Here is an 11,825-nt window from a genome sequence, read left to right as displayed (position 1 = left end):
ATCATTCCATTTAGGTGAATCCAGCCTTACCTAGGCGAGGGGTCGGAGTTCAGACGCGGCAGCCTGGAGCACAGCTCGCCCAAAGGCCGCGTCGTCCCGAGGACGCTGGACCAACGCATAGTGCGTGGCGAAAGTGTGACACGATGACCAGTTGCAGCACGGCAAATCTCCCTGGATGGGGAGGAAGAGGAGCCCGCCACAGCCTCATCCGGAGAAGAGGAGGAGGATATGCCCGGAACAAGTGGGTCCTGGACAGGACTCGTCCCCTGTGGATCCTGCTGGAAAGACTCTGGGGAGTGTACAGGATGAATGGAATGATCCTCTGCGTCTTGCAGAGGAGGGCAGGATATAGTAGCCTCTGGCGCCCGACGTTGTGGAGCAGGTGCAAGGGCCGGGACCAGGGGAGCACCCTGGGCCTGATGGTAAGCCCAGGGTTTCCACATGGACCATTGCTGCTGCGCGAGGTCATGGGAGCGACGATCCTGAAAGAGTCCCACGGGGAAATCAACATCTCGGTCCCGGCTATAGCTGCTACCGGCCCTGGAGGAAGCAGACTCTTGACCAGACGGCCACGGAGGGGCCGCAAAGGTGGGCACCGACGTGCCAATGGACCTTGCAGCCCGGAGTGTCGGGGACCGGTGGCGGTACCGGGAGCCGGACCGGGACCTGCGCCCGGCTTGGTGTCGGGAGGTCGACCGGGACCTCGAGCCTCGACGGCGAGATCTGCTCCGAGAACATTGGCCTGTGTAGTGGTGCCGGGAGCTCGACCGGTGCCACGAATAGCGGGACGGGGAGCGAGTTGCGGACCGGCGCCGCGGTGAGCGGTGCCGCAATTGGGAGCGGTGCCGAGGCGATCGGTGCCGAGGTGAGCGGGAGCGGTGCCGAGGCGAGCGGTGCTGCAATTGGGAGCGGTGCCGAGGTGACTGGTGCCGCGATTGGGAGCGGTGCCAAGGTGAACGGTGCCACGGTGAACGGTGCCGCAATTGGGAGCGGTGCCGTGAAGAGGAGCGGCAAGGAGAACGAGATCTGGAGCGGTTGTCCTGAGCGGTGGCAGAGGGCGGCCGAGAAAAAGGCGGCTTGCCCTTGGAGAGGCTCACACGGACTGGTGGTACCGGAGGTACATGAGGTGCCGGCTCCGTTATTGCAATCAGGTCTCGCGCCGCTGAAAATGTCTCCGGTGTGGAAGGCAATGCCAGCTCGACTGCGGCCGGTGCCGGGGAGCTTCTCGGCACCGGACTCGATGGCCCGCGTGGGGCTGGAGTCAACGGGGCCAGATCTGACGGCACCGCAACCGGGGTCGGTGCCGGGCAGTCTGCCTCAGGAGCAGTCTTAGCCTTCGGGGCGGCTGCAGAAGGGTCCGCCTGAGGCTTAGCCGACTTCGACCTTGGAGAGAAGGAGCGGCGCGGAGTTGCCTTCGGCGTCGCATGCTGCCGGTGCCGAGGAGCCTTAACGGTACCGGACGTGGACGGTGCCGGGCGAGTGGTCTCGTCCGCTTTCTGGCTCGTACTCGGTGCTGGTGTCAGCGCCGCCTCCATGAGGAGCTGTCGCAGTCTAAAGTTCCGCTCCTTCTGGGTGCGCGGCTTGAATGCCTTGCAAATGGGGCACTTAGACGCTAAGTGCGACTCCCCCAGGCATTTCAGACAGGAGTCGTGGGGATCTCCTGTCGGGATGCCTATTACAGGCTGACATTGCTTATAATCCGCGAGCCAGGCATGGCTTCGGTACCGGGGCACGGTAGGGAAGAGCCCCCGGCCCGCGAAACTACTAACAAATACACTAACACTATTACTCAACTATAACTAATTATTATGTAAACAAGACGATTAACTAACAAAGAACAGCGATAAGCGAGCAGCTAGGGAAGAATGTGGAGGTCAGGCAACTGCACTCCACTGTTCCAACGACCGACACGGGCGGTAAAGAAGAACTGAGGGGTGGCCAGGTCGGCCGGGGTATTTATATGCGCTATAGTGGCGCCACTCCAGGGGGCGCCCGGCCGACCCGCCGAGTGTTGCTAGGGTAAAAAGTTTCTCCGACGGCCGTGCACGCGGCACGCACACACCTAAATGGAATGCATATGAGCAACCACTCGAAGAAGAACTTGTCTTTTCTCAGCAGATCCTGCAGTGAAGTCCTAATGCTAAATTTAGGACATCACATTAATTTCTATAACAGACTGATGTCCTAAACAAAACACAGAATTAAAACTCCACCGAAGGATCAAGCAGGAGGAAGAAATTGACCACAAAGAAAGCTGCATTCATTACAATATAAATATATTCACTGATAACTAAGAGAACATAGAAGAACTTTGATCAAGTAAATTTCTTTATGTAAAGCCTTCCCCCACTCCAATAAGATATGTCAAATAGTATTAAATACAGTACTCCAGGGAAAGTCTTATAACATAAACACAAAACAAGCACTTTGCAGATGTTATAGCACTGCTTTAAAAAGGAATTAGTTTTACAATGAATCAGTAGGAAAGAATATTGCATAATTTTTCAGATAGCTCATTATTGCACAGCCCATTTGCTCTAACTGGCTTTTGGGAAGGGTGTGTGTGGTAAGAGATAATATTTGTGGAAATACATGTATTCTTTTTTTGGTTGATTATATTTTAATTATAGGAAGGAAGAGAGCCTGCTGGATTTCTAGGTATTTATTATAATATTTATACAGTTTGTATTTTTAATTGCTGTCAAAAGTGCTTAGACCAGTGGATAGGAATTTTTGTATTGAGTACATAAATCAAATTCAATAAACAAAGTTAGGGGAACATTGTCTAGAAAAAGTAATCAGATAGTACCCATCGTGTCCCCTTAAATCTTCAAAGAGGCAGAACAAATCATTTTAGTAAGGTCCACTATTAACTTACACTTGGTGCCCTTACAATATATTTTATACCCACCCTCCAAAGGGCATACCTAATTAATCCCCTGAATTAGTTACTAAGATTTTTCCATACCAATTATCAAGCTACCTGACCTGTAAAGGTTACTTAATAAGTTCAAAGTTAACTAGTTTACAGTCCTCAAAATCTTTCCAAACAATAGGCTCTCTGAATTTCATTTCATACATATGTGTTATGATACCATCCTGCTGCCTTTTTATGTTTCAGGGCACTTAAAACAGTATTGACCTTAGACAGTTTTTTATTTAATCTGTATAACAGTAATTACATGTAGAGGATAATCCTGACTAAAAGTATCAGTTTGAAACACATTATGTATTTCACTTAGGACAACTACTGGTTTTCCCAGGTATGAAAACAAAATTTCTATCCAATTTAATTTTACGTTCTGCAATCTTCACATATTGTTCCAAAAAGCTATTTCCCTCTTAAATTCTGGAAATTGGTATGTGCAGAAATTAACTGATTGGTTGTTTTACTTACCAAAATGGTTACGTGGAACCCAGGTGGAGGTTTCTTTGTGGTCAGAGAGATTTTGTTCTACAGCTGGAGGAAGCCTTTTCCAGTTAGTGAACTCCAGAGTGAAATTAAGGATGTCATCATTCACAGAATAAATCCTACACGATAAAAAAATTACCATATAACATTGTCAACACACTACTACAAAGATAATCTTGGGGGACAGGAGAAAATATATTGAAAGATTTATGTTTTTATAACAAGTTCCTGGAAATCGACATCCTAAGCATAACAAAACATCAAAGGGAATTCTAAAATAACTTTGATAGCATAACACTTTACTAATGCAATTATATCTTCCTCCATTACTTTTAGAATTAAGCTACACTGTAAGAGAAAGTATACACTCTAAAGTGTATCTGCCTTAGTAATAGGCAGTATTTTTCTCTACAAGAACTGCTTATTACATCTCTATCTAGGTTTTTATAAGGTCTCTCAACATGAGGGTGAATAAGTGTCTCACATTATTGCCTAGTCTTTCCATGACATCTGGAAAAATGTCTAATGGCTTATTTAATTTAAAAAATAATCAAACCAAAACCTAAGGAATTAAAAAAAAAAGATTTTGAGTTTTATGCACGAACTGATTTTAGGGTGATTTATATCTCATTTCTCCAAGAAAATGTGTAAAAAATAGTAAACAATAGCCTTCACAGAATAAGTGGGTTACACAGGAAGTCTAAAGGAGTTATTTTAAAAAAGGGCATTTGAAATGTACTGAAATACAATACTTGTACTTTCACATCATAATTTCTATGCTATGTACGTATTCTTCCATTTTCATCTGACTCAACCAATAGTATAAAACAAAATGCTGTGAAACACACAAATGTACTAGGTGATTAAAATTAATAATAAAAAACCTTCCTGCTGTTCTATTTTTTCTATTATTTTATTTTTCAGCATTAACATAGTTCATGTGTGACCAATAGAGTCATTTTCATGCATTTATCTGAACAATGCACAGGAGTAATGAATCTGATTGCATTGGTTTCTTTAATGCAATGGTGAGTTTGCTTACCACTTTTGATACTCCCATTAAAATTTACTGTTACTGTAGTACACTTACCATAAGCCAGTGACAATTAATAAACTATATGGACAGACGGCATGTACTTTTTATTATTCTGCTATTATTTTCCAGAAGGAAAAAAAAAAAGCATTGCATTTAAAGTTGCAAAAATAGATCAAATCTGTGGATTACATTGTAATAGGTAGTTATTTTAACAAGTATGTTTTTAAACAATATAAATCAAGAAACGTACAAAAGCACTTATAGTTTAGCTGACAATATAAAAAAATGTTACATACAATACAAATGGACAACAAGAGTCATAAAAAAATAGGACTTTTATAGTGTTTACTCTTGTAATCATACACTGCTCTTTATTTGTAAGTAAGTGTAATCACAAATACTATTTATCATGTCAGGCTTAAAATATGTTGCTTTAAAAAATCAATGAATATAACATTTCACTACATCAAGAAAATCAGTCAAATGATGAAGTTAACATTGTAAGCAGTATGACAAATTCAACTATAATGTCATCACAAAATTTAAAACAAATCAATGTTTAAAACTGAGTGGACATTAAAATTCAACTCCTATACAAATTAAAGATTACATGTAAATGGAATTACTAACAGGATATGCAAAGTTCTGTGAATATACTAAATCAGTGGACTCTGTCTAATCCATTATTTCTATTTCATGTATTTGTATAGTTTCAAATTATTTTGTTACAAGTCATACATATGGAAGTACAGAGTCAAGGCTTCTATGCTGCATGACAACATGGAAAAAGGAAAAAAAAATCAGAATATAAATATACTGACCCCTTTAAATACTAGAATAATTTCTATAATGCCTAAATACACGTAAAAGCAGTCAATCCAGTTTTTTTTTTTTATCGGAAATGTATTCATTCACATTTTGTATAAAACAACACAAAATTTATGGTACTAAGGCAAAAAAATCAAGTGACGATGACAATCTGTAATTTTACCCACTTCCTTCTCCCCCTGCCACTGAACTGAATGCTAGATGAATTCCCCCTCCGACACTGTTTAAATTCCCATTTGACCCAGAATTATCTGAGATTTTTCTTATACCATTGTTTTACTGCACTTACATACTTCCATTTGATTTGGGGTGGGTAGCACACCATTTTCAGAGGAGGAGGGAAATGATAGGGAAGAAAGACTGGTTCAGTGAAAAATGCAGAGCATCCCATTCCCTGGAGTAAATAAAGACCAAGCCTTGCTTTAGCTCTCTTCTCAGACAAAGGGGAAAGTTTTATAACATTGAACCCTGCTCTTCTCTGTGAACTTTTCACTCAAGATGTTTGAAATCTCTGTCAGTCATGATCCTGAGTTAGATTACTGAATTCAGTGCTTAAAATGATCTGAAAAATATAGAGGGGTCTGTCATCACCTCTACACCTACCTGTGCCCCTGGTGAATTAATTCTGCCCTACAATCCTCAAATCAATCCTACCCCCTCAATCTAGCCTCCTCCAGTCCCTATATCAATTGTACCCCCACCTGTTTTGTCCCCATCACTCCTGCCCCCTTCAGCTTCACCTCTGTCCATCCTGCAGTTCTCCATCCACCTCTCCCAGGAGGTGGGTGTGCAGCATGGTCACCTCTCCCTCTTCCCAGGCTGGGTGTTGCTTGGAGGAAGTGGAGCAGAGAAGCTGTCCAACAGCTCACAGAGGGGCAAGAGGGAAGAGAGGGCAGAGCCATCCTGTGCAGCTGGTCTCTTCCTGCTCCCTGCTGTCCTATGAAAACAGTGTGGGCTCCTGACAGAAGGGGGGAGAGCTCAACCTGTTTCCTGCAGCAGCTCTGATTGGCTACTCTTTCTCAGGAGGGGGCAAAGTTGCAAATCAGAAGATGTTTTCCCCCAGGGATACTAAAATGTGCCACTCACCCTTCAGCAATCTGGCTGCTGGTTAGAAATTTGATTTCCTGGGTCTGAAACCCATTGTCACCTGGCACATTGTAAGCACTGGTTATGATGTGCTGCTCAGTGAAAGCATTTGTTAAACTAGGTTAGTCATGAATTTGGAGATCAGTATTAGTACACAACATCTAAAATACAAGTCAGTATTATCCTTCTTACCACAGTCTGCACAACAGATTCAGTGGATTAAATCCAGCCAACAATAGATGTGGTAGCCATTCTTTGTACTGTTCCTGAGCGTTAGCAGCATATTTTGTAAACTCTAGTGAGCGTTCCCCAGAAGGCATCGGACAGCCCACCTTCAAGAAGTGTCGAAACCAAGAAAATTTTTTGTGATGCAGGCAGTATCCTAAATTAATCCAGAGTAGGTGGATCCCATACTTCAGAAGAATGGGAATTAAACCGTAAAACCTACAATATCACACAGAAAACAAGATACCTTGTTAAAATAATACTGAAAATACACTGCTAAAGTTACTATAGAATCAGACTAGAGAACCTTTTGTAACAAACCATTTTAGACTATTGCAACAGTGATTGTTTCTAGAAAGCATCACCTTAAAACGTCACTCAAATAATCTGTAGTCCCCAAAAGAGATCAGTATTAAAATTTAAAACGTTTGCATTTTTGTTCCTGAAAATTTGTTTAAAAAAGAAACAATTAAATTACACCTCTACCTCAATATAACATGACCCGATATAACACGAATTCAGATATAACGCAGTAAAGCAGTGCTCTGGGGGTGCAGGTCTGCGCACTCCAGCGGATCAAAGCAAGTTCATTATAATGTGGTTTCATCTATACCATGGTAAGATTTTTTGGCTCCCGAGGACAGCGTTATATCGAGGCAGAGGTGTATATCAGCAATAAGTTCTAGTTTAAGTAATGTTTGCAAAAGATGCTGATCAAATTAAGCCTTCTAATTATCCACAGGACAGCTGAAGCCAAGGAAGCAACAGGTCAAGCTTTCTTACACTTAGAGCCCTGCAAATCTGCAGATATCTGCTTCACATCCTATGGATGTGGATATCGGCGGACCATGTTTGTAGATTGTGGATGGATGTGATTCCAAATTTTGTATCTAGAACCCTTCAAATCTGCAGCTATCCATGGATCATGTTTGCGGATCAGAGGCAGATACAAATATTTCTCAACACAAGGCTCTACCCATACTGTCCTGATAGTATGCTTCAAACCAGCTTTGTGTGGATTACCTAGATGCACCAAGGCTGTTCTCCTCTCAATCCCTAGACTTTCCACTGAGACAAATGATTAATAACAGTTTACTGGTGTCATCTCTCCAACACCAAACAAGTACTGAACTGAACTTCACATTTTCACATATTTGTTCACACTTAAATTGGTAATCTAGAAGTGAAAGCCTGTTTCCCCATGTCTCTGTTACAAGAAGACAGAATATACACTTCATTACACTTCTCTTTACTATATTAAATTTATTCACTTTTATAGACAATGTACATAACATTTTGATCAAAATGCTCCCCATTTCTAAGAATCTTGGAAATATCCTGAAATTCACAGAATCATAGAAGTGTAATGCTGGAAGGGACCTTGAGAGGTCATCTAGTGAGTCCATCCCCTGTGCTGAGGCAGGATTAAGTAGACCTAGACCGTACTTGGCAGTACTTAATTTGTCTAGCCTGTTTTTAAAAACGTCTGTTGACAGGGATTCCACAACCTCTTTAGGTAACCTGTTCCAATGATTAATTATCCTTATAGTTAAACTGTTTTTCTTAAAATCTAATCTGAATCTTCTATATTGAAAACTAGGTTGATTACTTCTCCTACACTCAGTCGACATGGAAATCAACTGATCAGCTTCCATTTTTACATATTTGAAAACTACATTCAGGCTCCCCTCCCTCGCCTTCTCTTCTCTAGACTAAACATGCCCAATTCTTTCAATCTTTTCTCATAAGTCAAGTTTTCTAAATCTTTTTATCACTTCTGTTGTTCTCCCCTGGAATTCTCCAATTTATTCATATCTTTCTTAAAATGTGATGCACAAAACTGGATACAATACTCAGCTGAGGCCTCACCAGTGCTGATTAAAGTAGAACAATTATCTCCCACATTTTACATACAACACTCCTGTTAATACATCACAGATGACATTTGCTGTTTTTACTGCAGCATCACACTGTTGACTCTCATACAATTTGTCATCTGCTATCACAACCCCCAGATCCTTTTCTTCAGTACTAATACATAGCCAGTTACTTCCTATTTTTTATTTGTGCATTTGATTTTTTTTCTTCTTAAGTGCAGTACTTTGCCTTTGTCTTTATTGAATTTCATCTTGTTGATTTCACATCAATTCTCCAATTTATCAAGAGCATTCTGAATTCTAACACTCTCCTCCAAAGTGCTAGCAACTGCTCCGAGCTTGAGGACAGCCTCATATTTTATAAGCATATTCTTCACTCCATCATCCAAGTTGTTAATTACATTTTTGAACAGTACCAGACCCAAGACAAACCCCTGTGGGATCCCACTTGCTATGACCTCTCAGTTTGACAGTGAACCATTAATAATTATTCTTAGTATGGTTTTTCAACCAGTTGTGCACCCACCTTACAGTAATTTCATCTAGATGATATTTCTCTAGTTTGCTTAAGAAATGTCATGCAGGATAGTGTCAAAAGCTTTACTAAAGTCCAGATAACTCATATCTACTGCTTCCCACTGTCAACTAGGCCAGTTATCCTGTCAAAGAGGGAGATTATGGTAGGTTGGTTTGGCATGATTTATTCTTGACAAATCCTTGCCAGCTATTACTTATTATCCTCCAGGTTTGAACAAATTGATTGTTCAATAATTTTTTCCAATGTCTTTCTGGGTATTAAAGTTAGAGTAATGCAATCAACCAGTTAGCCTATCAACATTTTTCCTTAAGGTTTATATTTAGCATGATTTGTGTGAGACACTAAGTTAGCTCCCAACTCTATTAGAGACATTTAAAAAAGATCTTGCTTTTAATTTGAAAATCTGCTGTCCAGATAAGTTTTGTGGGAAGCAATAAAGACAGGGCGGCTCCAGGTACCAAGGCACCAAGTGCGTGCCTGAAGTGGCAAGCTGTGGGGGCAGCCTGCCAGTCACTGTGAGGGCAGCAGTCAGGCTGCCTTCGGCGGCATGCCTGTGGGAGGTCCGCTGGTCCTGCAGTTTCAGCAGCAATTTGGCGGCGCTGAATCCATGTTACCAGCAGACCCCCAGCAGGCATGCCGCCGAAAGCCGCCTGACTGCCATGCTTGGGGCGGAAAAATACATAGAGCCACCTCTGAATAAAGAAAACAGTTGTATTAGAATGCTGAAATGCTGTCACCCAAGATCTCACAACTAAGAGCCATTTTTTTCTATACTGGCTTTTAATTAAGACTTTGGAGGCTCAAAGACCTGTGAAAATATTCACAAGGCAGCTGAATCCAAATAGCTATTTAGATTCCTTTGATTCATTTAAAAGACAAAAAAAGTAAGGTGAATATTATTAGTTTTTCTTTGCCTTCATTGCAATTATCAGCAAGACATATTTTAACATCTGTGTGATTAGTCTTTATTAATGATACTGTGATAGTGAATGATGATATAGCCAAGCATTTGTGTGTTGGTTGCACATGTGGGCTTTAGTTAATAATTTGATTGCAGAATGTTGCTTCTATGAGGCAGTTTGGAATTTAATCCTCTGCTGCGTGTCTCATTTGTAGCAACATTTTTGAGAACCATTAGCAGCGCTGATTCATTTTCTAAAAACTATGTTTATTATACATTGAGAACAGGACAGGACAGAACAGTGAAATGATGCTCATTAATTTTTAAAGACATGGTCTAGGAGGTATGCAGTGAAATTTAATACAATAAACCCTAGGCATTTCTTCACTGCAAACCTTATACATAATTTATAGGAGACATGGCAGAGCACATTCTGGCTATTATCCAGATGTATGATTTCACATGCGCAGTTCAGGATCTGCATAAGTTCCTGCCTCAAGCAATTCAAAATCATTTGCAGCCTGACCAGAGAAATATTAGCTATAATAGGCACAGTCACAGGGACATGTTTTCACTGTTTAAAAAAAAATTACGTCCTTGCTGATTTCCTCCCTTGAAATATGCCCTTTTAGCTGAAGCGGAATAAATTTAAGCCAAATGTTGCTGCAGCATTTTCATTCAGGAAAATTACTAAACTGGCAGGTTATTTATTAAAATTCTGTACTCCTTCTAGATACATGGCACATATTGAGAGATTCTTGTGAAACAATTTTACAATATGTTTAGAGAAGTTTTTTTTTTAAGTTTACTATCCTGTTGAAGAACGTATGTAACGCTCAAGAATATTGATGATGAGAGAAATGCATGCACATTATAACTTTCACATATATTATACACAGACTATATGCTTAACGTCATGAAAATTTTAATATTTGAGCATAATTTAGCTAAACATCAATCTGTACAGGATGCATACTCCAATACCACTATCAAACTGTCAGGGATAACAAATTCTAACATTACTGAAAGCTTCACCATAGAACACTTTTGCCAGTTCCCTACCTATCAAAGGTTACAATCACTCCAGGGCCAACATCCTATACAATAAGAGAACTTCCTATACAATAAGAGAACTTCGCAGGTAATCACCAAATTGCCTCTTTCAGAATTTGAGACAACAAATGTGTCTTCTGTAGTGTGGATACAGCTCATCTGATACTAGGTATCAGGAAATGATCATAGATAGCCATGTAGATTATACTCTAGTAATTTAGCAACTGAATAAACTGTACAAATAATTTGATTTTGTCTTGCTTTAAATATCTTGTACATGGTACTTCATGAATGATCAAAATCACATTCAGTCTTCATCATTATCTTTGCCTTAAAATAATAACCAAAGGCGAAATAGCTCCATGGTAACTTTGGAATCAGCACTCAAGGAAGCAACACCTTCCCTTAGCAAATGACAACAGCAGTAAATTTAAAAGAAACGTTTAGAAGCGGCTTAAAAAACAAAGGGGACATTTTCTTAAGGATCTGTATTTGAATCTGATTTGGGTAGATTGCTACATTTTATTCATGCTGCTTTATGTGGAAAAAAAGGAGTTGTAATGTCATATTATAAAGGGAGCTTACAACATATAATATATACAGTAGATTATGAAAAGCTAATATTTAAAAATAAGGGGAACGTGGAAGGGGAAAAGAGGACTGGTTGGAAAAAAGCAATAAGAGAAAAACAGAGGAAAGAAGGAAGCAAAGCAAGGCCTGGTCTACACTATGTGTTTATACCGATTTTAGCAGCGTTAAACCGATTTAACGCTGCACCCGTCCACACAATGAGGCCCTTTATATCGATATAAAGGGCTCTTTAAACCGGTTTCTGTACTCCTCCCTGACGAGAGGAGTAGCACTGAAAT

General features: G+C 40.7%; 1 protein-coding gene across 5 annotated transcripts in view; it reads right to left on the bottom strand.

The window, feature by feature from the left end:
• The window catches only part of ASB3 (ankyrin repeat and SOCS box containing 3), a 140,940-nt gene that overhangs the window by 26,217 nt on the left and 102,898 nt on the right, over window positions 1–11,825 (bottom strand). For all 5 annotated transcript variants that reach the window (XM_032778369.2, XM_032778367.2, XM_032778370.2 and 2 more), the window contains 2 exons: window positions 6,555–6,806; window positions 3,398–3,531 (listed from right to left, as the gene is read on the bottom strand). In XM_032778369.2, the coding sequence (XP_032634260.1) occupies window positions 3,398–3,531; window positions 6,555–6,806 (386 nt within the window). The remainder of the gene's footprint in view (window positions 1–3,397; window positions 3,532–6,554; window positions 6,807–11,825) is intronic.

The sequence above is a fragment of the Chelonoidis abingdonii genome, chromosome 3, assembly GCF_003597395.2.
Source record: "Chelonoidis abingdonii isolate Lonesome George chromosome 3, CheloAbing_2.0, whole genome shotgun sequence".
Classification (NCBI taxonomy): domain Eukaryota; kingdom Metazoa; phylum Chordata; order Testudines; family Testudinidae; genus Chelonoidis; species Chelonoidis abingdonii.
This window is presented reverse-complemented; position numbering and strand designations above follow the sequence as displayed.